The sequence below is a fragment of the Mobula birostris genome, chromosome 10, assembly GCF_030028105.1.
Source record: "Mobula birostris isolate sMobBir1 chromosome 10, sMobBir1.hap1, whole genome shotgun sequence".
NCBI classification, from domain to species: Eukaryota; Metazoa; Chordata; class Chondrichthyes; order Myliobatiformes; family Myliobatidae; genus Mobula; species Mobula birostris.
Genome location: NC_092379.1, coordinates 90,189,903 through 90,217,688, shown reverse-complemented (window position 1 = coordinate 90,217,688; position 27,786 = coordinate 90,189,903). Strand labels below are relative to the sequence as shown.

The window sequence follows — 27,786 nt, the reverse complement described above, 5'->3', positions numbered from 1 at the left end:
AGAGAGAGAAAAAACCATGCTGTTTTGGCTAAGATTGTTTTGGGAGCCACACCCTTTCCATTAATAAACCATTTGAAATCAAACATTAGCAGACACAAATGTAGACCTAATGAAACAAATTGTAAATGTAGGCTACACAACTGCACCTAATTTTTATCAGCCTGCTTCCAGCAATCAAACTCAATGAACATAGTTAGCCTCTAATTTTTATTGAAATGATCACATTTACAATGATAGAATAGTCAGAAAATGAATGAATCACAGTATAATGACACAATATTTCATAATGCATTTTGCTTACATGTCACAGTGCATCGAACAATGTCACTCATTTTTCACCTGCTGCTTCCAGACACCTGACGTCTCTTGGCTTTAACCAGCCTGCCAACATCAGGGACCAGTTTCTGGGCAGTTGTGATTTTCATAATGTCATTTAGATGTCTGTGTCAGCTGCGAGTGCAGTTTGGATTTGTTAATGTTCATTATGGAGAATGCCTGCTCACAGAGATATGTTGTCCCGAACATGCAAAGAATCGTTGAGGTAAAGTCTGTCATCTTGGGGTACATCGGTCCTAGATATTGATAGAATGAGTCCAGACCCACAGTCTCAAATTTATATTTCAAAGCCGAGTTACACTGAATTTCAATTAGTTCCATTTGGAATTCCTCCGGCACATCTGATGCTGCATTGATGTCAAACGGTGAGCAAAATAGTGAGAATTCCTTCTCGAGTTGAGTGAAGACTTAGAAACCATTCTGAAACTCACTTTTCAGCCGTGATATTTTGTCCTTGTACCTGTCCACGTTGTCATTATTCCCATGAGCGACACACACAGGCTGCAAAGAGGGGAAATGAGCTGGGTTGCTCTGGGATAGTTGCATCTCCCACAGGCCTAATTTAATTTGAAAGGCACGACTGCTGTCGTAGTATTCCATAACAAGTTTGCTGCGGCCTTGCATGTTAACATTAAGCACATTTAAGTGCTCTGTTATATCAACCAAAAATGCAAGATCATGAAGCCAGTCTGGGTCATCCAACTCTGCCACTGGCTTCCCTTTCTCATTCATGAATAGTCCAATTTCTGCACGTAATTGAAAAAAACATTTGAGCACAACCCCTCTGCTCAACCAGCGGACTTCAGTGTGGTAGAGTAGGCCATGTCCAATATTACTTTCAGACAAAAGAGTGTCAAATTGCCGATGGTTGAGTCCCTTGGCTCTAACAAAATTAACTGTTTTGATTACTACATCCATGACATTGTCCATTTTCAGGCTCCTGCTACATAACGCCTCTTGGTGTATAATACAATGAAAATTCCAGAATTCCTGCTCTGGATTCCCTGGCTGAACTTTCTCTCTGAGTTTCGGAACAACTCCTGCTTTTTACCCGACCATGGATGGTGCGCCATCTGTTGCCACGCTGACAGCGTGACTTCAGTCAACCCCTAGTCTGTCCAAGGCCTCGATGAGGCTGGAGAAAACGTCGTTTGCCGTTGTGGTGTTTGTCATGGGCATCATCTCCACAAACTCCTCGGTGACGGTCAAAGATGCATCAACACCACGAATAAATATTCCCAATTAAGCTACATCAGTCAGGTTGGTGCTCTCATCAATTGCAATAGAGAAGGCAATAAATGACTTCACTTTGTCTTTTAGTTGACTGTTCAAATCTCCAGCAAGGTCCCTGATTCTCTCTGCCACAGTATTTCTTGACAAGCTGATATTACCAAAAGCCTGTCTCTTCTCAGGGCACATCAGCTCAGCCGCCGTCAACATGCATGCTTTTTCTGAGTATGGCTTTGACGCAGCAGCTATTTTGTTGGCAATAATATAGCTGGCCTTGACAGATCCATCATAAGTCTCTCGACTTTTGGTGAACATTGATTGCTGTTTTTTCAGAGCTGCTTCAAGCTCGTTTACCTTTTGCGTTCTGAGTCATCCTGTATACTTGTCATATTTTTCTCCATGTGACGTCTCATTGTGTCGTTTGATATTGTACTCTTTTGCCACAGCCGCTTGTTGCGAGCACATCAGACACACAGGTTTGCCATTGACCTCACAGAAGAAAAAACAATCTTTCCAATTATCGTTGAATATTCGACCTTCGATGTCAACTTTTCTTTTCTTGGAAAGCATTTTGAACCACAGCAGCAAACAGTCTCAGCCTTGCTACAGGTGTTACTTACCTGAGTACTGTGTGTGTTTATACTGAGTCTGACGACGTAAGTGGGGCCCCAGTGGTCTTCAGTACAGGGTGTTTATGCACAGCGGGTGGTTAACTGCTGCCTATTGTTTTCTAAGTACACACAACAAGCTGCCGGCACAGCAGGCGGCACAGACTGCGGTGGGAGAGAGAGCGGCTGCCGTACAGATACGTAATAAATGGTCGTGAATATACTTTTTTTTCCCCCAAATCATCCCGTGGGCCGGATTGGACCCCTTCGTGGGCCGGAAGTTTGACACCCCTGACCTACAGTATATTGCTGCCATCTGTGTCTCATTGATCCACCGATCATCTGCCTCTCTGTTTATTGCTCAGTGTATTTCACTCCTGTGTTTTGCCAGATTGTGCCAGTGAGTTTTCCTGAGCCTTTCCAGCATTCGAATCTAAACTTTGTCCTTCTGATTATCGACCCTGCCTGTTTGCTGACCCTGATTTTCGCTAGTTTGTCTTGATTGTCCTGGATTTTGACTCTGCCTGTTTCCTGATTTTGATTTTTGGATTTCTCTGGATTTTTTTGATCTCCGCCTGAACTTTGACGCTGATTTTGTTGCCCCTCTGGATTTGTTACTCAATAACTATCACAGTGTGCACAGTACTTAGTCTGTGATTGGGTCTCTGTTTCAGCGCCCTGACATGAAATCTGTTATTAGCCCTTACACTGACTACATTTCTGAGATTCATTTAACTGCAAACTTTACAATTATACCCTAATTATTTAAAAATATTTTTCTAAAGAGCAATGGTCAACGCAACTGCTGGGAAATTTTCCTTCAAACTTAGGCACTATTTTCTGCTTTTTAGCTTAGTTGTTTTTGTAATATTGCCATGTTATTCCCATGTCTTAATTCTGCTAGCAGTTTACAACATAACAAACTTATTTAGTCCTTTGAAAGTCTATCAAAACCAAGCACGCAACCGTTATGAATCCTAATTAATTCTTCACCTGATAGCTTGGTCCAGTAAAAGCACATTTTGACTTCTACAAAATAATTTTTGCAACACTGTATTCATGTGTTTATTTTGTAAATGGTTTATATTTTTGTCTTTGACTACAGAATCAGTGTCATATGTTTATCATCACTGTCATATGTTGTGAAATTTGTGGTTTTGTGATTTTCTCCTCCTTCTCTTGCCCTCCCCCATCGAGCCACATACTGTCGCACCACCCCTCCACGCCACTTCCCCGTGCCTACCCCCTTGTGCCCTCCCACCTCACACATATTCCCCTCTCGCCCCCGTCTCCCACCACCTTTCATTTACCCATAACTACGGCAAACAGTGCTGAAGATTGAATTTAATGGAAATGTAGGAACATTGTGGGGTCGTCCACTTTGCTTTACAAAACAGAAAAGTGGAGTACAGGCAGGTCCCAGGTTATAAAGGGTTCCAATCCTGAGAATTGTCTGAAAGCCGGGAGCATCTGTTTTCTATGCCTACCCAAATCGTATCACCCTACATACAATTGCTATTTTTTTATTATTGTTTCAAAAGTTGCTTTTAGAATATAGTTGTGCTAAGTGGTGAAGATGGAGGAGGAGAAGATGGCAGCGCAACAGCAGTGCTCGCAGCCTTGATGAATATCTGTAATCTGTCAAGTAGGGGACCGTGCACAATTCTGATTTGATAGAGACGGACTTGAGAGTACGGAGGAACATCTGGAAAACTTTTGAAATGCCCGCTTCGCTGCCGCTGCTACTGTGGTGACTGGAATCTTCCGAGCAGAAGGCCCTGAAATCCTCAGCTTTGCATGTTTCAGCGGCTGGGACGAGGTCGGAGGTGCTCGGGAGGCTGTATCGGAGAGACTTGTCGGAAGCTCAAAGTTTTTGGACGGATGTACTCAGTGTCGGCTTTGGTCGGCTGCTTCCAAGGCATCGGCAAGTTGACGTTGCCTAGAGGATTATGGCAGGGAATTTCTACCTTTTGCTGCCTGTTATCGGGGACTCAGGAGTCAATCGACTCGGGGACTTTTGAGACTTTATTTACCATGCCCATGGTTTGTTCTTCATCAAATTATGGTATCGCTTTGCACTGCTGTAACTATATGTTATAATTATGTGGTTCTGTCAGTGTTAGTCTTTGGTTTGTCCTATTTTCTGTGATATCACTCCGGAGAAACATTGTATCATTTCTTAATGCATGTATGCATTCCTAAATGACAATAAAAGAGGACTGAGTGTTCTCATAATCTAAAAAGTCAGATTTCTTTAAGTGGGGCCATCTGTCACCCAGGGAATTCCTGTATTTATTGAGTGGGTTCTGCTCCTGTGCTCACCTACTGAGGTGCATTAATATTACCTACCCATTTATCTTGTTTATACCTGGAAGGAAAAATCATGCTGATTTCAAAACAACTTGAACCTGAGTGGTGCTAGGTATGATGTAACTGAGATATATACGTGGGATGGGCCAAGCCTCACTCTCAAGGCTCCTCTAAAAACCTTTACAGAGAAAACTGTGCTCCTCACTTTGCTATTACAGATTTTTCGTGCTCCTGAATATCCCTGATGTTTGGAAACATTGAAAAAATATTTATTTCAAATCACTGTAACCTTGATATCCTTTGCTTGACATTTTTTGAGGATTAATTAATTACTTTGACCTTGGCCCGAAATGTCGACTTTTTATTCATTTCCATAAATGCTGCCTGACCTGCTGAGTTCCTCCAACATTTTGTCTGTTGCTTTGGATTTCCGGCAGCTATAGAATTTCTCATGTTTATTTTTATATAAGTTCTCATTCCTTGGTTTAAATTACTTAGCACTTATTTCCCCCTCTGCTTGGAACTCTCACAATTTAAAGTCCTCACTTGTTTTTGTAAATCACTTATTTCTGGTAATTCGCTCCCTCAGTGCTTTGAATCCATATCTGCGTGTTCTCAAGTTTCTGTTATTGCCATTTAGCTTATTTCCCATCATTCTTTCTCTTGCATCATTTTTTAACTTAATATTTTCTTCTGTTCAAATTTGGTTAAACACTGAATTGCCACATACAATTACAGAGCATTCTTTTCATCTCAGTCTACTGTAAAAAGTAGCTTTGGACTTCATAATATTACAATTTTATCTAATTTCTCATATGTCCTTATGAACTTTGATAGAAATGCTCAATAATATAACTATGCTCAAAGTGGACTCCAACATATAATTATCTATCTTTGTACCATGGTATTATAATCCTGTTACTTTACAGAATTACAAAATATTAATGCTTCAAATATTCTCTTTGCCCAAATAATTTTCAGCTCCATGAATCAACAAAGTAATTACATGCCCAATTCGTCAGTAGCAGAGTTTGTTTTCCACAGTGCAAGCATATCATCCTCTACCCCAAGGGCTTGCTTAAGAAGAAGCAGTGCATAGACTCAGTATTTTGACTGTAAAATTCTCTGCTTATGGTTTCAATCTTTGAAGGACTATACACTTACCCAACACCGTAACCCTCACATCCAATCCCAAACTCTTCATTCTTCTTGCTCCAGCATCTTGTGTGCCCAGATCCTTTATACCATTTGTCTATCTTCAGCCCCCACACCATGTTCCTCAATCCCTCACTAAATCCTTTCACCTGCCCTGCCTCCTTTCAGACCATCCTTTAATCTTGCCTCTTTGATCAAAACCTAGAGTTACCCCTCCTAATTTCTCGACCTTTGCCTTGTTTATTTTTGTGTTCTGGAGAGTGCCAGTCAGCATATCTTGACCTAGAGAAGATGGTGGTTAGTTTCTTCTCCAGGATTTAGAAACAGCAATAATGAATGGCCAGATAAATACTTCTAAATCAGGGAGGCATGTGATTTGGAGGAGGAACCAGCAGATAGTGATGTTTCTTCAACTTACCAAACTTTTTTTTGCTCTAACATTTTATACTCTGAAGCGAATGCACGGAACATAAAACAGTACAGGTCAGGGACAGGCCTTTTGGCCCATAATGTTGTGTCAAACCAATTAAATTAATAATCAATGGCTAACTAAACTAATCTCTTCTGCCTACACAATGTGCATATTCCTCCATGTTCCTCAAATTCATGTGCCTAAACGTATCTTAAAAGTTTCTAATGTTTCTGCCTCTACTACCACCCCAGACAGCACATTCCAGACACTCATCACTCACTGTGTATTAAAACTCTCCCTTCGCACCTCCTTTTAAAATTGCTCCCTCGTACCTTAAATGCATGCTTTCTGGTATTAGACAGTTCCACCCGTGGAAAAAAGGTACTGTCTACCATTCTGTCTAAGATTTTCACAATCCGATCAACCTCTGCCACTCAAGGGAAAGCAATACAAATTCATCCAACGTGCCCTCCAATCCCAGGCACTATCCCAGTAAACCTCCTCTGCACCCTCTCAAAACCTCAACGTCCTTCCTATAATGAGGCAATCAGAACTGTATGCAATACCCCAGAGGCAGCCTAACTAGCATTTTATAAAGCTGCCACATAACTTTCAGACTTTACAAAGTTCAAAGTAAATTTATTATCAAAGTTCGAAGTAAATTTATTATCGAAGTACATATATGTCACCATATACAACCCTGAGATTAATTTTCTTGCAGGCATACTCAATAAATCCAATAACCATAATAGAATCGATGAAAGGCTGCACCGACAGGGAGAACGGCCTGTGTGTGAAAGACAATGAACTGCAAATACAAAATAAAAACAAAAAAAATGGAAATATGAATTTTTCATGTTGTCATATTGACTACCAAAAAACATTTTAATTCTATCCCACACTCATGGTTAATAGAGGTTCTTAATATATATAAACTATACCCAATACTTGTGAAGTTCCTGCAACACCTGATGAAGCATTGGCGTACTGTAATCAACCTATCCATTAACAAGCAAAAAAGAACAACCACCATTATCAAGATAAACTGAGGCATTTTTGAGAGTGACTCACTAAGCCCACTATGGTTTTGCCTAGCTTTAAACTTGCTCTCTAACTTACTGAATCAAACCAAAATAGGTTATCAAATCAGAGACAACCCAATGAACTTTACCTTGACCACCCTTTCTACATGGATGATTTGAAATTATATTCCCCTTCATCAGTAAAGCTAAAGCAATTAAGTCAAATAGTAGAACTATTTTCAAAAGATATAAAAATGAACTTTGGACTAGATAAGTGCAGAAGGATAAAATACAATGGATGGATGAGTGTGAAACATATAAGTATCTGGGATATCAACAAGTACACAAAATGGATAGTGTGATAAGCTTTCGACATAATTTACTTCAAGGCTTAAGAAAATCTGCCAAATAGAGTTCAGAAGTAAAAAATACAACAAAGGCAATAAGCACTTTTGGAAGATCTATATTAATATATTCTTTTGGGATAATATCTTGGTTCAAAAACCAATCTAGAGAATTTACTAAAAAAAAACTGAAATGACAAACTTTTAGAAAATAATATGTACACTTGAACACACTTAGATTAACAGTACCTTGGACAGAGGAAGGAAGAGTAGCAGACATTAAAAAAAAATTACACAATGGTCAGATGAAACTTCTAAGGATATATTTTCATCAATGAAAACAGGATTCAGCTCTCCATGCAAACATATGCAATTCTAATAAAAAGTACACACTACTAAACTTAAAGAAAGCACAACCTAGAAAAATTAAGAAATTATCATTATAGAAGAAAACGTTAACCAATGGAAGAGCATGACCCTCCATGGAAGACATCCCCACAATCTGAGCAGACTGGATGTCGACAAGGGAGTGTCAAAAGCCTGGCTCAGATTTGCAGATCTCTTCCCTGAAACAAAGGGGTAACTTGTGGTCATACAGGGCCAGGTGGTAAACACAAAAAAAATCAAAAATACACATTAAAAGACCACCTAATTCAAGATGATAATTGCAGAAAATGCCAAGAGAAACCAGACACAATCCAACACATTACAGGATCCTGCAGCAGTTTAACTCAATCTGCTTATTTATACAGGCACAATCAAGTGGCAAACATCATTTACCAAAATCTTGCTTTTCATAAAAGACACCATACCTAACTATAAATACAAGCATGAATATAGAATCAGGCTTGTATAGAATCAGTTACAGAATCAGAGTCCTTCAAAGTATATTACGACCAATCCATTATTGCAGATAGGATAATCCATAATAACTGTCTGGATATAATCTTACAGGATAAATAAGCAAGAGCAACTTAATGTAGGCATCCTGAACACTGTATGGAAAGCTGCTCAATCTTCTGATTGGTCCCAGGCCACCAGACAAAGCTTCAAGCTAATGCTTTCAGCTCGACCACACCAAGATGACCAGCATGCACAGTATGTCCTCCAACACTTTAGTTCTCAGCTTGGATGGTACAACAACTCTCAATCCCCAACCCACATAAAACAGCAACCCAAATAAAGCAACCCTGTCAAGGGTATGTTCACCCTGGTGCTGGTAAAAATGGGGGAGCTTGAAGTTCTGCAGCACGTTCCAACCCATTTTGGGTTGCCGTGTAGACCTGAGATAGTTTGGTGTCTTTTCTGGTTTCCCTTTGGATCATCTCTGCCATCACAGGGAGACTTTCAATTTGTATTAATGAGAATATGTCAAGGGAATGTCCTCTTGTGAACTTTTCAGTTATTGCTTTTTCCAGGGGTAAATGGGATAATCCAGCAGCATTTCCATGATTAGTCATTCTCTTGAATTCAATCTTGAAATTGCAATCCTGAAGAAACAGAGCCCATCTCTGCATTTGTGCTGCTGCTGTTAGTGAAACATCCTTCTGTGCATTGACAATGGACACCAGTGGTTGGTGATCAGTAGGGAGGGTAAACTGTCTCCTATTGAGGTACTGGTTGAAATGATTTACACCCCAAACCAGAATCAATATCTCTCTGTCAATCTGTGTGTAACTTTTCTCTGCAACAGTAAAGGAACATGATGCAAATACAATAGGGCATTTATTTCCATCACTCATAACATGGAACCTGACCACATCTATATCACGGGCATGCTTCACTGAATGATATGGATCATAATATGTGAGTATAGTGCCTGACATCATCATTTCCTTTATCTTCTGAAAGCCACCTCACACTTTCTGATCTTCAGTAATGAGCTCAAGGGGTGGAGCACAGTGGCCAAGTTTGTCAGGAACTTGTTACAGTAATTGACAAATCCTGAAAGGTCTGACTTTGGGGCAACCCCACTGCTTGAATTTCCTCAACATACTTGTCCAATGCTTGGGTGTCACTGGTGTGATCACAGTAAGTGATACTTGGTTTAACGAATTCACACTTGCTGCACTGTGCTTTGAGCCTATCATCTTCTAATCTTTTTAACACTGTCTTGAGATTTTAGAGATGCTCCTTGTCATCTTTATTGGTAATACTGATGTCACCCAGGTAACACTGAGCACCTGGGCTGCCTTGCAGCACCTGGTCCACGGCTTTCTGACAGAACACATGTGCAGATGCTACACTCACTTTCATTCCTGACTGCAACTCAGTTGCATCTCTTGCTGCTGTTTTCATTGATACGTCATCAATTTCCACTGCTCTTTTAAGTGTGAATTGTGCTTTAGTTAAGAGCTGTTTTTGAATGATTTCTTGTAAGATTTCACAAACTAAACAATCGCTCAGTGCATCATGAAGCCATCACTGACCAGAGAATACTCAGCCAATTTCTTCAATTCAGCCATGTAAGTTGAAATAGACTTTCCTTCCTTTTGATTGCACTCATGGAACCTAAAGCGTTCTGCAATCAACAGTAGTTTTGGTCCTACATGTTCCTGCATTATGATCATGATATCAGCAAAGCTCAATTTAGCTAGTTTGGTTGCAGCAGTTAAACTGCTAAGCAAACTGTATGCCGTTAAACCCAATGCACTCAGCAAAACTGGCACTTGCTTGTCATTGGCTATTTCATTTGCTTCAAAACACAGCTCAGTTCATTCAGTTTACATCATGCAGTTATCTGTTGTATTATTGAAGGTGTCTATCTTTCTGATGGAGCCAGCCATTTCTGCTTCTTTTTATTTATTATTATTATTATCACCTGGTACTCACTGTTTATTAACCTGCGAATTTTGACTGTTTTCTGCTTTTTTTTTTATCTTGACCTCTCTCTCTCTTCTTATGAAGAAACACATGCTCTGCTTTTTTTTAACTCATATGTCTCACTATTTAAACTGGTAGGTATCACTGTGCTTCAACAGGTTCGTCCCAAAACTGCTTCATCGCCACTGTTACGATTTGTAACTCCAGAAACTAATCAAAAGTAAAACATGGGAGCATGAAGTACTTGTGTACTCAGTTTTACTTTAGTGAGGTGCTCACATACACATATGATTTGGTGGCATTATGACATATGCCATTCATGTACTTCTTACATATAACCCATAATGACTTATGTAAACAAACAAGAATGCTTTATCAAACAATATATCTACGATCTTACTCAAATATTCAATACACTACAGTACACTAGTTGCTGAGTGGAATGGCCACAAACAAAATCTGCACTAACTCATTACTTCTTTTACTTCTCCTTGTGGCTAGCCATCTACTATCTGAAGTCTGCACTCTAGGTTGTTCTTCATAAAAGGCAAAATCATCATGGGTAAAACTAACACATTTTATTTACAGTAAACGTCTTCAGCCCACCACAGGCATGTGCGACCAGCTTCCAAACATCACTTCCAGTTCCAAGTGAACCGCCCACATTGCACACAGGGAACTGAAGTTCTTTATTATGTACACACATAATAACACATCTTCCCCCTTTAAAGAAAAACAAACACGATACTATGTCCTCATAAACCTGCAAGAAACAGTAATGCTTTCCAACAAAGATATTTACATTAACTTCAATTATAATGAGCAAATGCAGTCCCTAATTCACTTTACCACTCTCAGTCAGTCTCAAGATGGTTTGATGATCCTTTTTGGTCTGCTATTTGTCTCCATAGATATATTGCTTCACTTGCTGTGTTGTCATTAGTGTCTTTCTGCGAACTCTGAACAATAAGTTTATTTTTCACATCTGCTGGTCCCTCTGGTGTACTGACAGGTGATGTATCACAGCTATGAGTTGGAGCTAGTGGTCAATAGATCCACACAATACCTTCTCAGGGGTGTGTTCCTCACTCTATCTGGATCTGGCAGGAATGTGAAGCAACTCCCTGTTCCATATATACTTGAATGGACTATGTGCCAGAATTGTGATCTCGGACTCACACGTGATCTCCAAGTTTCAGGACTGGTAGGTTTTTCACAGTCTTGACGTGATACTGTTTCTGTTTTCCTTTCCCTTTCCCTTTAGCCAATTTGACCCTGTGTGTTCCTTTAGGTGTCAACAGGCTTTCGTGCACTGGAAGGTTAGTGCGTCTGCATCGACCCATCAGCATTTGGGCTGGTGAAAGGCCATTCTGCAGTGGTGCACTTCTGTAAATCATCAGACTTCTGTGGAAATCTTTTTGTCCACCTTGTGCTTTCTTCATGAGATCCTTCACTATCTTGACTGACCTTTCTGCTAGGCCATTGCATTTTGGGTGATGTGGGCTTGAAGTTATATGTCAGAATCCCCAATTATTGGCAAAGGACTCAAGTTCACAGTTTGAAGATTGTGGACCATTGTCTGATACCATACCTTACAAACGTACCTTTCAGGAAGGTGATGACCACTTTGCTGGATTATGATTGTAATGCTGCAACCTCTGGGTATTTTCAGAAGTAGTCTTTACAAGAATATGACTCTTCATTCAAAGAAATCACACTAACTTTGATGTATGGCCTGTCTAGTACAGGATGTGGTGTAAGCGCTTCTGCTTGCTGCTTTGGTCTGCAGGTAAGACATATTTTACATGAAGCAGTGGTATGACTGATGTCTTGGTTTATTCTTGGCCAGTACATTACTTCACAAGCTCTTTGTTTACATTTTTCCTCGCCAAGATGACCTTTATGTATCTTCTGAAGCATTACTTGGAATCGCAAATCTGTTTCTTTTGAAGACCATATCATATCTTCCACTACTGACAATGTGTCCCAAATACACATTGGACAGTCATTCTTAAATGCTAGCCTTCCTTTCTGTATTGTCTGTTGGTGGGAGGAGAGAGAGCAGCGCGCCGCGCGTGCGCAGCCCTCTGGTGAAAATGATATTGTATCCATTAAATAGGGGCAGTTGACAATTCTGATTTGATGGAGACAGACGTGAAAGCACAGAGGAAAATCTGGAGAAATTTCTAAAACGCCCATTCGCTGCTGTTGTTACTGTGCGATCGAGAATCTCCAGAGGGTAGGCCCCAAAATCCCTGGCTTTGCCTGCTGCTGGCGACTGAGATTGAGGTCCAATCGTTTGGATAGAGATGGTGCTCGGCACTCGGCGTCGGGGGCTGATCGGAGGTTCGAAGTTTTCGGACGACTCAGAGTCGGACTGTGGTTGGGCATGGCAGGGAGAGTTTTCTTCCTTCTCCCATCCGCGTGAGATGTGGGACATTTGAGAGACTTTGAACTTTTTACTGTGCTCATGGACTGTTCTTCATCAAGTTATGGTAATGTTTCACTGTTGTAACTATATGTTATAATTATGTGGTTTTGTTAGCTTTTTCAGTCTTGGTCTGTCCTGTGTTTCTGTGATATCACACCGGAGGAATATTGTATCATTTCTTAATGCATGCATTACTAAATGACAATAAAAGAGGACTGCGTGTCTTCATGATCTGAATAAATAAATAAATACTTTGATTGTTTTATCTGTCCCTGCTGCTGTCTTAATCTTCTCTGTTCTATTGGGAGATACTGGGATGGAGTGACATCATGTCAACATAGGCATGTATATCAGCATTATTCTCTTGGTCACTCTTTTCTTTCTTGATGACTGTTTGAGACATCGCATCAGCCAGCAAACATTTATTTTCCCGGTGTGTAGGTCATTTTCATATTATATTTCTGCAGCCTTTTTGACATGGGAAAGTCATTTGGTGGTTTGGACATAATTGAGACCAGTAGTTTATGGTCTTTCTCCACTTCAAAGTCTTGTCCATAGATATACTGATGGAACCATTTGCATGCATACGTGCTTGCAAGAAGCTCTTTCTCTGTGTATAGTTGGCTTCCACACTTGTTCAAGCTTTTGAGGCAAAGGCCACAGGTTGCCATGTGTCATCATGCTGCTGCAGTAGTACTGCTCCAAGGCCGTGCCAGGATGCATCAGCCAAGATCCTAGTACACCCTTCAGAAAACTTCAGCATGGGCTCTTCAGTTATGATTCTTTTCAGCATCTGGAAACACTCTTCTTGCTCGTGAAATCAAATCCACTTATTTTGCTGCTCAAGGAGTGACCTAAGTGGTGCTGAAACAGTAGATAGAAGAGCGATGAACTTAGTCACCATCGCTGAGAAACGTTTCACCTCCTCTTTGTTTTGGGGCCTCTTTCAATATGACACCTTCTATGAAAGTCAGAGTCTTAACACGAAACTCACATCTCTCTTTATTTAATTTCAAATTGATATGCATATCATGTCAAGCACCTGTCTCAGTCGTGCATCATGTTCATCCTTGGTGGACCCCCAAATGATGATGTCATCTTTCATGATCTCGACACCAGGTATGCCCTCAAAGGTCATGTGGATGGTTTTATGGTAGACTTCCGGTGCAGACAAGATCCCATACAGTAGCCAAACAATGTGCTATCTTCCCTCTGGGGTGTTCACAGTACACAGTCTCAAACTTGCCTCAACATGATTCAACTGCCAAAGCCCAGACAAGGTGTTGAGATTGCTAAACCACTTGGCACCTGCAAACCAGGACATGATTTCCACTTGTGTTGGCAATTTAAAATGCTCTCTCAATGGCTTTATTGAGATCTTTTGGGTCCAGACATATCTGCAATGCTCCAGTTTTCTTTTGCACAATGAACACTGAGCTCACCCAGTTTGTTGGTTCTTCAGTTTTCTGTCCAACATTTATCTGTTCCTTGCATACTACTTCTTGTTTAAGATTGTCTCCAAGTGCAAGCAGAACTTCCCTGCATGCCTGGACAACAGGAGCCACTGCCTCATCTATATGAATTTTGTTTACCTCAGGTATGTACCCGATCCTCTGAAAGACTTCTGTGTACTTTTCCATGACTGAAGTGTGGTCACCTTTGGTCTGTGAAGAGTCTTGAGAAGAGTGAGAGTCTTGTAATCATCCATGGACAACAGATTCACCTGGGCTCTGGTGTCAAACTTAAATAGAATTACTGTCTCATTCACAGTCACTCAAATGATCTATTCTGTCTTACCAGCACCAGAGAATCTGCAAAGACTTCAGAATCAGAATCACGTTTATTATCACCGAGATGTGTCATGAAATTTGTTAACTTAGCAGCAGCAGTTCCATGCAATACATTATATAGAAGAAGAAAAAAAAAGAAAATATTAATAATAATAATAATAAATGAATAAGTAAATCAATTACAGTACATATACGTATATTGAATAGATTAAGAATTATGCAAAAAACAGAAATAATATATATTAAAAAAGTGAGGTAGTGTTCACAGGTTCAATGTCCATTTAGGAATCAGTTGGCAGAGGGGAAGAAGCTGATCCTGAATCACTGAGTGTGTGCTTCAGGCTCTATACCTCCTACCTGATGGTAACAGTGAGAAAAGGGCATGCCCTGGGTGCTGGAGGTTCTTAATAATGAACACTGCCTTTCTGAGGCACCTTGAAGATGTCCTGGGTACTTTGTAGGCTAGTACCCAGGATGGAGCTGACTAAATTTACAACCCCCTACAGCTTCTTTTGGTCCTGTGAAATAGCCCCCGCCATACCAGACAGTGTGCACCTTTCTCTTGTTATCCCCCACTTTACAGCACTTTGCAAAATGATTCTTCTTCCCAATATCATTGCAGAACTTTCCATAAGCAGGTCACCTGCTCCACATTTGCTGCATTTACTTTTTAAGCCTACCTCTATGCTATCCTGATGCTTTAGGAACCACCTTGTGCTCTGCCCCTGTGTTCACAGCATACACTGTTGTTTGTGCCCTGTGCAGCTCCTTAGCTTGTGATTGTGTGGTCTCCGCTGCCCTACACATATCCACAGCCTTTTCCAGCGTTAAATCTTTCTCTGAGCCCATTATTTGAAGTTCCGCAAATGATTTTGTCTCGAACTAGTGTGTGTCCCAAACCTGCAAACTCATAGGACTTACTCTGTGTGAGATGCTCAGCTAAATATTAGTCAAAGCTAGCACCTTGTTTCTGGTCACAGAAAATTAACTTGTATCTTTCAAATATGTTTTTACTTGGGACAAAATGCTCATCCAATATAAAGACTATATCATCAGTTTGAAAGTTGTTGTAGACATCCAAAGCATCTTCACCAATTATATGTAGAAAGATAGATGCTCAATTTTTCATACACCCCTCCAGCTCTACTCGCCACTAAATATATATTGAACTGTGATTGCCAGTAAACTGCAAAGGTGCGGGAGGACTTGCATTATCCATGACGGCATTTACCTGTATTTCTCTTGATGAATCTGGTGATCTTCTGGAAACAGTGTGATCTGTTGCCTCGCTGGCTGCCAACTTTACTTGCTTCTAGCACACTCTTTTCTCCCCTGTTGTAACTAGAGTCTCTTTCTCAGCCACGCACTGGTCATTTATGCTCCGTGTTTAGACCACTCACCAACTTCTGACACCATGTACTATTTGCTCTTGATAAAGTACAAACTTAGTGTGGGTAAAACTAATACATTTTATTTACAGTAAATGGCTTCAGCCAACAAGAGAGTGTGCGACCAGCTCCCTAATGTCACCTCTGGGATAGCACACTGGGAATTGAAGTTCTTTATTATGTACACATAAAATAACACAATGACTACCTCATTAAAATCATGTTTCATCTGTGAGGTTTGCAGCCTCCTGAATGGTCCTGAGTAAATCCAGCTTCAGACCCATGTACCAATTTATCCATACTACATTTTACCCAGTTTTTTGACTTATGAAATTTGGGTTGATTTTCTAGGAATGGGATATAAAAACTAGTGGAGTGGTGTCACAGCAACAACCTTGCATTCAACATCAGTAAGACCAAAGGATAAGATGAGGGAATACAAACCTATTCTTGTAGAGGGATCAGAAGTGGAAAGAGTGAGCAATTTCAAGTTCCAGGGTGTCAATATCATTGAGAACCTAACCGGGACCCAACTTATTGATGGAGCTATAAAGGAGACAATACAATAGTTATATTTCACTTGGAATTTGAGGAGATTTGGTACGTCACCTAAAACACTTACAAATTTCTCATTATGTACTGTGGAGAGCATTGTAACTAGCTACATCACCATCTAGTATGGGGGTGGGGGAGTTTTTGGGGCATGGTCTACTGCACAAGATCAAAGTAAGCTGCAGAGAGTTGTAAAATTAGTCAGCTTCATCATGGGCACTAGCTTCAGTAGTATCCAGGATACCTTCAAGGACCAATGCCTCAAAAAGGTGGCGTCTGTTATTAAGGACCCCCAACACCCAGGACATGCCCTCTTCTCATTGCTACCGTCAGGAAGGAGGTACAGAAACTTGAACACACACGCTCAACTATTCAGGAACAGATATTTCCCCTCTGCCATCCGATGAAAACTACATTACTACTTTTTCATCTATTTATTTTTGCACTGCTTATTTAATTGAATTATTTTATATATATATATATATATATATATATATTCATACTGCAATTCTGTCCCTTTCTCTATTATTATATATTGCACTGTACTCTTGCTGTAAAGTTAAACAAATTTCATAACATACACCTCATGTATTTCTGTTCTTTCTTCCTTAATCTGTGCTCTTCTCATCTTCCCCAAATTGCTCACTCATAAATCAGAAATCTAAAATTATAATTGGTTAAAGAAGGATGGGAAAACATTGGAAAAAATGGACCAATACCAGGAATGGGCAACTTTTGGTTTTGCTAAAGGGTTGGACAAACTTAAGGGAGAGCCTAAAACAAGCGGTTACTGTTTAAAAATTTTAAAAATCATTTGTTTAAGACAAATGCAGTGATTTTTTTCCCTGAATATTCAGAGTCTTTGGAAAACTTCTCCTCAAAGGGCAGTGGAATCCGTTTTTGAACAACTTTACTGCTGAGGTAGCTAAATTCATGGTTAATGAGGGTGTGAAGGGTTACCAAGGATAGACAGGAATGTGGAACAGATTAGTCAAAATAGTCATGATACGTTGAATGGCCAATTTCTGTTTAAAATTCTTCATTTGCACTAAATTAGAGTAATGATTTTCCTTCAGGCGCTATGGGACATGCAAAGAAAAGGTTGAAGCTAATGGGCAGACAAGGTTGATGGTCCAGAAAGCCTTTGGGAATTGGAGTTGAAGTGGGGTGTTCAATCTGTCCTTTGAATTTTGGGAATGGGATTCAGATCCGGGCCTCCACCTGGGGGAATAGTAGTATCAGGGTTTTGGAGCATTGGGTCTTTGGGGCATCAGGGAGTCAGGGTAATTGTGGGTTAGGAGTGAGATATGTGGATGTAGAGCCACTAGGGCTACAGTAGATGCTTGTTTGCTGTAGCTATGCATTAAGTTTGGATAATGTGAGCTAGAATGTATGAAGGATGTTAAGCATTGCAATACCTTTAGTCAACACAAGGTGGTGGGCTTCTAAAATAAATACACCACTGTTCCTTTACTTTCATCGCAGGGCAGTGAGTCTAATACAAATTGAGAATGTTTAGCCTGTGTTTTGCAAGGCAACACCACAGTTATCCTCAAGTTTGATGCATCCACGTAGCTGAGGAAAACCTTCAGGATTTATATGGCCGTGGGGAGACAATGTACTATTGAGGACTCACTTATATCTATAGAAAAGAGTGACCAACACTTTGATTATGAATCCATTGTAACAACTGCATTTCTATATTTCCTTATTCATTTGTCATTCTGTACACCCAACTGCCACCTTCTCCATATCTTATGCCTGTGTTCTCCTGAGGTACTGTCATTCCATAGTGACCTCCCTGCCTGTGTCATTAACTCTACCCATCGAAACCATAGAAACTACAGCACAGAAACAGGCCCTTTGGCTCTTCTTGGCTGTGCCGAACCATTTTCTGCCTAGTCCCACTGACCTGCACACGGACCATATCCCTCCATACACCTCCCATCCAATTATCTGTCCAATTTATTCTTAAATGTTAAAAAAGAACCTGCATTTACCACCTTGTCTGGCAGCTCATTCCATACTCCCACCACTCTCTGTGTGAAGAAGCCCCCCTTAATGTTCCCTTTAAACTTTCCCCCCCTCACCCTTAACCCATATCCTCTGGTTTTTTTCTCCCCTTGCCTCAGTGGAAAAAGCCTGCTTGCATTCACTCTATCTATACCCATCATAATTTTATATACCTCTATCAAATCTCCCCTCATTCTTTTACGCTCCAGGGAATAAAGTTCTAACCTATTTAACCTTTCTCTGTAACTGAGTTTCTCAAGTCCTGGCAACATCCTTGTAAACCTTCTCTGCACTCTTTCAACCTTATTTATATCCTTTCTGTAATTTGGTGACCAAAACTGAACACAATACTCCAGATTCGGCCTCACCAATGCCTTATACAACCTCATCATAACATTCCAGCTCTTATACTCTATACTTCGATTAATAAAGGCCAACGTACCAAAAGCTCTCTTTACGACCCTATCTACCTGTGACGACACTTTTAGGGAATTTTGTATCTGTATTCCCAGATCCCTCTGTTCCACTACACTCCTCAGTGCCTTACCATTAACCCTGTATGTTCTACGTTGGTTTGTCCTTCCAACGTGCAATACCTCACACTTGTCAGTATTAAACTCCATCTGCCATTTTTCAGTCCATTTTTCCAGCTGGTCCAAGTCCCTCTGCAGGCTCTGAAAACCTTCCTCACTGTCTACTACACCTCCAATCTTTGTATCACCAGCAAACTTGCTGATCCAATTTACTACATTATCATCCAAATCATTGATATAGATGACAAATAACAATGGACCCAGCACTGATCCCTGTGGCACACCACTAGTCACAGGCCTCCACTCAGAGAAGCAATTCTCTACCACCACTCTCTGGCTTCTTCCATCGAGCCAATGTCTAATCCAATTTACCACCTCTCCATGTATACCTAGCAACTGAATTTTCCTAACTAACCTCCCATGCGGGACCTGTCAAAGGTCTTACTGAAGTCCATGTAGACAATATCCACTGCCTTCCCTTCATCCACTTTCCTGGTAACCTCCTCGAAAAACTCCAACAGATTGGTCAAACATGACCTACCACGCACAAAGCCATGTTGACTCTCCCTAATAAGCCCCTGTCTATCCAAATGCTTGTAGATTCTGTCTCTTAGTACTCCCTCCAATAACTTACCTACTACTGACGTTAAACTCACCGGTCTATAATTTCCCGGATTACTTTTCGATCCTTTTTTAAACAACGGAACAACATGAGCCACTCTCCAATCCTCCGGCACTTCACCCGTAGACAGCGACATTTTAAATATTTCTGCCAGGGTCCCCGCAATTTCAACACTAGTCTCCTTCAGGGTCCGAGAGAACACCCTGTCAGGTCCCGGGGATTTATCCACTTTAATTTTCCTCAAGACAGCAAGCACCTCCTCCTTTTCAATCTGTACAGTTTCCATGGTCTCACTATTTGATTCCCTCAATTCCATAGATTTCATGCCAGCTTCCTTAGTAAATACAGATGCAAAAAACCTATTTAAGATCTCCCCCATTTCCTTTGGTTCTGCACAAAGCCGACCACTCTGATCTTCAAGAGGACCAATTTTATCCCTTACAATCCTTTTGCTCTTAATATACTTGTAAAAGCTCTTTGGATTATCCTTCACTTTGACTGCCAAGGCAACCTCATGTCTTCTTTTAGCCCTCTTGATTTCTTTCATTTTCTTGCACTTCTTATACTCCTCAAGCACCTGATTTACCCCCTGTTTCCTATATATTTCATACAACTCCCTCTTCTTCTTTATCAGAGTTGCAATATCCCTTGAGAACCAAGGTTCCTTATTCCTATTCAGTTTGCCTTTAACCCTTCCCTAGTTCACTTGGCTCCATCTGCTTGTCAATCTTTCCACTCCTCCTCACCTCTTAAAACTGACTGTCTCACCTTCACACAGATCTGATGCAGATCTTGACCTGAAATATCAACTCTTTCTTTGCCTCCCTCCACAGATAAGACCATATGATATAGGAGTAGAATTAGGCCATTCAGACCATTCAATGTTGATTTATTTTTCTCTCTCAACTCCATTCTCTGGCTTCACCCCATAACATAGAACAGTGAAGTACAGTTCAGGCCTTTTCGGCTCATGATGTTGTGCGAACTTTTTAACCTACTCCAAGATCAATTTAACCCTTTCCTCTCACATAGCTCTCCATTTTTCCATCATCCATGTGCCTAATTAAGTTTCTTAAATGTCCCTAATGTATCTGCCTCTACCACAACCCCCCTGACTGTGTGTCCCATGGACCCATCAATCTTTGTGTGTAAAAGAAACCTCTGACATCCCCACCTATACTTCCTTCCAATCACCTTGATATTATGCCTTCTTGAATTAGCCATTTCCACCTGGGAAAAAGTCGCTGGCTGTCCATTCCACTTCTATCTCTTATCATCTGATACACTTCTATCATGTCACTTCTCAACCTCCTTCACTCCAAACAGCAAAGCCCTAGCTCTTTCAACCTCCCATCATAAGACATGCCTTTTAATGAGGCAGCATCCTGGCAAATCTCCTCTGCACCCTTTCTAAAGCTTCCATATCCTTCCTATACTGAGGTGACCGGAACTGAACATGATATTCTGTGGGGCCTAAAATCCTGTGAGTTTTAGAGAGCTGTAATATTTACGCATGGCCCTTGAGCTCAGTCTCCTGACAAATGAAGGCCATCACACCATGTGGCTTCTTACCTCACCCCACCAACTTGCACAGCAATGTTGAAAGATCTATGGACGTGCACCCCAAAATCCCTTTGTTGTACCACACTGCTGAGAATCCTGTCATTAACCCTATATTCTGCCCTCAAGTACAACCTTCCAAAGCGTATCACTTCACTCTTTTTTCAGAGTCATTTTCCAGTGCTATGATGACCACTCTTGCCTCTCTTCTACTCTTTATATATCTGAAAAAAAACCTTTTGGTACCTTCTATTATATTATTGGGTAATTTTCTTCCTGTTTTATCATTTGTCTCCTTATTTTTTTTTAAATTTCTGTTGGTTTTTAAAAATTTCTTGGCTTTTATGCTCTCCCTGACTTCCCTTGTCAGCCACAGTTATCTCATCCTCCCTTTAGGATACTGCTGCTTCTTTGGGATGATCTGATCTTGGATCTTCTGAATTACACCCAGAAAACTCCTACCATTACTGCTGTACTGTAGGGTCTTCTTTCAATCAGATTTGGCTTGCCCCTCTTTCATGCCTCTGAGGTTACCTTTACACAATGGTAATACCAATATATCTGATTTTAGCTTCATCTCAAACTGCAGGGTGAATCCTATCATATTATATTACCACCTCTCAAGGGTTCCTTAATCTTATGCTCCCTAATCAAATCTGGTTTATTGCACAATGCCAAACCCAGAAATGCCTTTGCCTTAGTGGACTTAATGCTGCTTGACTTGCTGATTTCTTCCAACAATTTGTTCATTGCTCCATCTTCAGTCTTTTGTGATTATATTTTATATCCATCCTGCTTAATCTTTCATCACGCAGCAAACCCACTACTCAAAGTATGTGTCACTGCAGTCTGTTGTAAGTTTATCCTTCCATATGAAGGGACAATCCTGATTTCCTTTGTGTAGATCTAATTGCTCATGTAACCGATACAAGAAAGTGTTCTACATTTTGCATTTACAAGTTGTAAGCTTTGCAACAAAGCTTCATAATGTAAATACCATTATCATTGCCCTAAGAGAAACACGACTTAGTATTTAAATCAAAATAATTCTTTGCTTTGTACAGTTCTCTACTGGGGAATCACAATGGTTAGACATCAACAATCTTACAAAAGATGTGTTGCTAGGTGATTGTAACATTAGACTTGAGATTCAGGGTTACATTATGTGAACTCCGGAAAACAAATTGGGTGGAGGCCTTAAAAGTAACGAGAAGTTTGTCAGAATAAGTAAAACAGGTAAAACAGGTTATGAGGATTTTCAGTTCTTGAAAGCATTCAATGAAGGGTGGAGTGAATTACATATTTGAAAGATATTTTTCTTCAAAATATTTGAATTAATTTAGTTGAACATGTTTCGCATGAGGTAATTCAGCAAGATCTACTGTATAGAATAATAGAATATTACTCATAGTACATTAACATAATTGCAGAGTAAGGCAAATTACTGCGCAGTATGCAGAAAAGATATACAGTATGCATAAACTTGCAAATGTAATGGACTTTTAAAAAATCTAAATCCATTCTGATTGTCACTGACTGTCATCATTAATGTTGGAAAATATCAGCTTAGTGAATGAACTTTTTGTAATGTTAGAATAATTATTTATAAACCAAAAACTTTTTAATTTGAGGCAGTTTTGATTGATTTACATTCTTGTTTTAATTTTTTAACCTATACCTGTAGTTGATTTATGTTCTTGTTTAGTTTTTAACCTATACCTGTTGTTTGGCAATTGTTTGTGATACCTTTATCACTGGGTTCATTGCTCTGGGAAAAAGTAAACAGTTCTTTCCCAAATTACATCCCTTTTAAAGTTCTTCAATGACAACCATCAACCATTTAGACTTTATCAGAATCAAACTATGCAAAACCTATAATGTCATCCAATTGCCAAGGAGTTTGACTCCATGATCCCCATAGGATGTGTATGTATGAATTAGAAAGGGCTGGTGTACCTCCCTTAGCCCAAAAGCTCTGGCATTTAGTAAGATCACAGCTGATTTGATTGTAATGTCAATTCCACTCTCCTGCCCACCCCTCATAATCTTTTACTCTCAAGCTCAAAACTTTTATCTACCTCTACCTTAAAATGTAAAAAGGTAATTTTCTCTGGGGAGCTGAGAAGAATCATAGGATATGAATATAAATTTAGGAGTGGTATGAGGAGGAACTGTTAATCTTGCTGCACCAGATTGCTATGAATGTTATTTTTTGGACAGAAAGAATCTGAGGGTTACATGGAGCTGAAGCAAAGGATCAAATCAGCTCCCATCTTACTAAGAATGAGAAGGCCATATGGCTTCTTATGGTTACTGAGGGAACAAAAGATTATTAGATTAAATAATTGCTTATGATTTATGAGGGAGTGTTTAGAGAATGGTAGTAGTGGACTGATTGTGTGTATTTAATGTGTAAATAAAACTATTCGGTTTACAGGTCTGTCCACCCAGAAGATGGCTCTCTGATATAAAAAACATATGCAAGCAGTAATTGACGATCGCTCTTCAGACTTTGCAAGTAGCTGCAACACTCCTGTTCTTTGACAACCTACTTAAAGTGGGCCTTGGTCGCTTCTCCAATAATACCAACTTGTTTTAGCCCAGGTTTAATTAATATGCACATTACATGTTCAGCTGAGCCACTGGGTACAATAAATTCTGATTTAACCAATATTTATGCATCCAAGACTCTTGTGCAAGTGGCAAAAAATTCTAAAAATATTAAGTAATTTCATAGCTTATGTAACTGTTTTATTTTTACAAATATACATTCACTGAACATAATGCAAAACTGGTGTCTATTTGTACACAAAGGGAGAGCAGATGTAGGCAGATTAGCAGCAATGTGATGGTCAGTACAATCATTTGATTTATTTTTGTTGCATTTTACATTTGCCTTAAAAAGAGAATTGCAAGAAAACACCGTTAGCTAAAGGGGTATAGAAATGACAGTTTTGATTCCAATGTATAGAATAATAGTTATGTACAAAAAAACAATTCTTGAGCAATATATGCCTATGGATAGCAGATGGTCCAGTGGATACCATATTTAACAAGGTCTAATCTTTCTGCCTTTGTGCCACAAGCCATAATTAAAGTAATCCAAGTAATAAAGTAAGCCTAGTGTTTGCGTTAGGATCTCATTTAAAAAGACAAGTGTCAGAACAAATAACATAGGGTGACAAAAGGCAATTTTTATCAAAAAATTTTATTTTTTTAAATTTCATGGATACATAGAAGTTCATTCTGTGGTGTTGGCTACTTTTAAATTATCATAGCCTTAAAAGCTTCCAAGCGATACAAAAAAAAAGATCTATTTGTATTAACTTAAAACAAAGCAATTTCTAACATCCCAGCGTGTATGAAATAAAAGGAAGTGTTAAATTTATACAATTGTTTAATAGACTGGTAGGATTATACAGTTAACAATTTCCAACATTCAAATGAATAGTTGAGATATGTACATAATAAAGTCAGTTGCAAAACTTTCAAGTTGCTTATTGCACAAAAAAAGCACACTGAGAGTATTTTCTTTAGCCACAAAGTCTAAAATAAACAATGTATATAATGATCAGTTTTATCCTCCAAGTCTCTAAAATTTGAATCAGTGGTGTTTCACTTAATACAAATATTATTGTTTGTGTGGAACAAAAATGAGTAGATCTTGTTTAAAATTAGAATGGTTGATGTCATTGTCAGTACTTCAAAGTAAGGTGTATTAATGTTCAGAGAACACTAGTTCTTAATTGGCAAATGTTATTTTAAATATAAATAAAATTTAATCTTTAGAAAAAAATTATTCAAAGTCACCAAATTCTATACACCTTAAAATCTATATAGAATGCTGATGAATTAGTCATCTACAATAAAACACAATCCAACGGCAAAATGTCTTCAGAACAAAAAGGTCATCCATTTTTATAAATACCTAATTAATTATTGGCATACATATACTTGGGTGCATTTACAAGTAAATAAAAGCAATGACAAATAAAATGCTCTTTTGTGTATTGCTACTTGGAAATCAGTTTTGCCCAAGTGAAAATGGCACTAAATATAGTTTTAAAAAAGCCTTTCATATAATAATACACGATTAACCAAAACTTATCACCATTCAATATGCAAAGAGGAAGCACTGGCTCATTAATTGGGTACTCTCTTAGCTTGCATTTATTTTCTTTCCCAGTTTATGCACTTTATTCTTCATACCATTCACCTTTTTTGTTACATTTGATTTCATTCTAACATTACAAACTAAAATAGCAAACCCTCACACCTACAGCCTTCAATAATATATTAAACAATAATAAACAGCAGTTTAAAGTAAACTAATACAGACCCTTCAAAATCCATTTTGGCTAAGCAAGAAAGGACACCATGAAATGAGAAAATGTTGAGTAATTTCTGTTGCGAAAACCATTAAGTACCTCCCACTGCACTCAATTAGTCTTCAGTATGCTGAAACGAATTCCTAACAGAAAAAATAAAAAGAATGGATTTTATGAAAGATTATTCTAGAATTTAGTCCTAATGTACTGTGTGTGAACATAAGCAAAACCATCTTCAATATCAGTAGCTTTAAGCTCTTCCATAGTTATCTAACTTTGCATGTTAAAATCTTTCTAATAAACACTACAGGGTTCATGAGCATTCTGCTGGTTACCCAACAGATGAAAGAATTAAATTAAACTTAGATGAAATGTACCTGTGTTTTCATTTTGCTTAAAATCTTCCATTCCTTTGGATTAAAACAGTCTTTAATTCTTTACTTGGTGAATTTGGTTTACCATCTTTCAAAAGGCCCAGAATTGGATAATCAAGGTATCTACAGTGTTAACAAAAAGGTAAAATTATCCTTCATTAGCATTCACATAGCAATTGAAGTAAACATACAAATTGGAAAATCAATTCACTATTCAGGTCCTAAAGAAGGGTCTTGGCCCAAAACGTTGACTGCTTATTCATTTCTATTGATGCTGCCTGACCTGTTGAGTTCCTCCAGCATCTTGTAAACGTTGCTCTGGATTTGCAGCATTTGCAGAATCTTTTGTGTAGCACATTTCCTTGAAGCCATAAAATCTTTCACAGCAAATTAAATAAGGACAATGTTCCTTCAGCCTCAATCATAACACCATGGAATGTGACTCAGTAACTCCTCATAAGCTTAATTATCACACCAACTGTGAATGCCATTTTGCTCAACTGTCAATTTTTTTTAAATCAAGTATATTGTTAACAATAACAGAGTACCGATATATTCATTGAAACAAAGTAAATTAGTTCATTTTGAATTTGAATAATTCAAAGCATTGTTTCTCTGGATACAAAATCAAATTTTCATCATGTTCAAAATCTACCAAGAGATTTCCCCTTTCCTTTACTGTATCACCTCCTCTAGTTCTATGATCCTTGGACCTCTTCTTTCCTCCATTTGCAGCAACTTGAGCATTGAAATTTCCCTCATCCCACCAATGGATGAGATGTGAAACATTATCAAACAAGCTGAGGTGCAGGCAACTTGGCTGCTTGTGTATACTCTTCCAATCAAATGGATCACAGCTCAATTTTTAAATCTCAGCAACACCTTCCTGCATATAACCACATAATTTGTTTCTTCTAATATCAAAATACCTATCAATCTTCACTTTGAAGATGCGCTTAGACTGAGCCTCCCAAAACCTGTAAAATTTAAGGAGTCATGATGTACTGGGCAAAGAAGTTTCACCTCAAGCTCAGTCTTTGAGGCAGTGATTCTTGGTTCTAGCATTCCAGCTGTGGCAACCATCATTCTCACATCAAACATGTCAAGCTCCAGAAGAATTTGGTCTGTTCCAATGAGATTAGCTCTTACTCTTCAACTCAACATTTTATACTGTAGGTTTAATTAATTTAACCTCTCTTCATACAACATCTCAGTAATGAAACTGGTGAACTTTCACTGCATTTCCTCTCTACAGGTCTGGTCTTCTTGAGTAGGAGCACCAGACCTATACACAAGATTCCAGGTGCAGTCTAACCAGGACCGTATATAATTAGAGCAAACCAATTCTACTCTTAGATTCAAATTCTCTAACAAATAAGTTTCAAATACCTTTTGTCTTCCTAAATGGTTGCTGTAACTACATGTTAACTTTCAGGTTGTGATCCTCTAAACACCCATGTTTTTCAATTTCTAACTTTTTAGAAAAATACAGTTTTCTACTTTCCTACCAAAGTAAATAACTTTATTTTTCAACCATTATATTCCACTTGCAATGTCTTTGCCCACTCTCTTAACTTATCGACAACCTCCTCAGGGCCCACAACTTCCAGTCAGCAAACCATAATGACTTAATAGCTGGATCTAGCACCAATCTGTACCATATTTCAAACCATGACTATTTATTCAATCTACTTATTCACAATTCAATCTACTTGCTTTTATTATTCAAGGCACTGAATTCAAAAGTCAAGAGGTTATGTTGCAGCTTTATGGAATGCTGGTTAAACCACACCTGGAGTATTGCACACAGTTCTGGTCACCCCACTATAGAAAGAATGTTGAGGCTTTAGAGAGGGTGCAGAAGAGGTTTACCAAGATGTTGCCTGGTTTAGAGGGTATGGGCTATCATGAGAGGCTGGGCAAATTGGGTTGCTTTCTTTGAAGCAGCAGAGGTT

The 27,786-nt window shown here is 39.1% G+C and overlaps 1 protein-coding gene and 1 pseudogene across 3 annotated transcripts in view; both read right to left on the bottom strand.

The window, feature by feature from the left end:
• Nucleotides 1–744: 744 nt before the first annotated feature.
• LOC140203717 (general transcription factor II-I repeat domain-containing protein 2B-like) lies at nt 745–13,809 on the bottom strand (annotated as a pseudogene).
• A 10,549-nt stretch (nt 13,810–24,358) lies between these two features.
• The window catches only part of pof1b (POF1B actin binding protein), a 108,952-nt gene continuing 105,524 nt past the window's right edge, over nt 24,359–27,786 (bottom strand). For all 3 annotated transcript variants that reach the window (XM_072270538.1, XM_072270537.1, XM_072270535.1), the window contains 2 exons: nt 25,835–25,954; nt 24,359–25,600 (listed from right to left, as the gene is read on the bottom strand). In XM_072270538.1, coding sequence (XP_072126639.1) covers nt 25,852–25,954 — 103 coding nt within the window. In that variant the 3' untranslated portion in view covers nt 24,359–25,600; nt 25,835–25,851. The remainder of the gene's footprint in view (nt 25,601–25,834; nt 25,955–27,786) is intronic.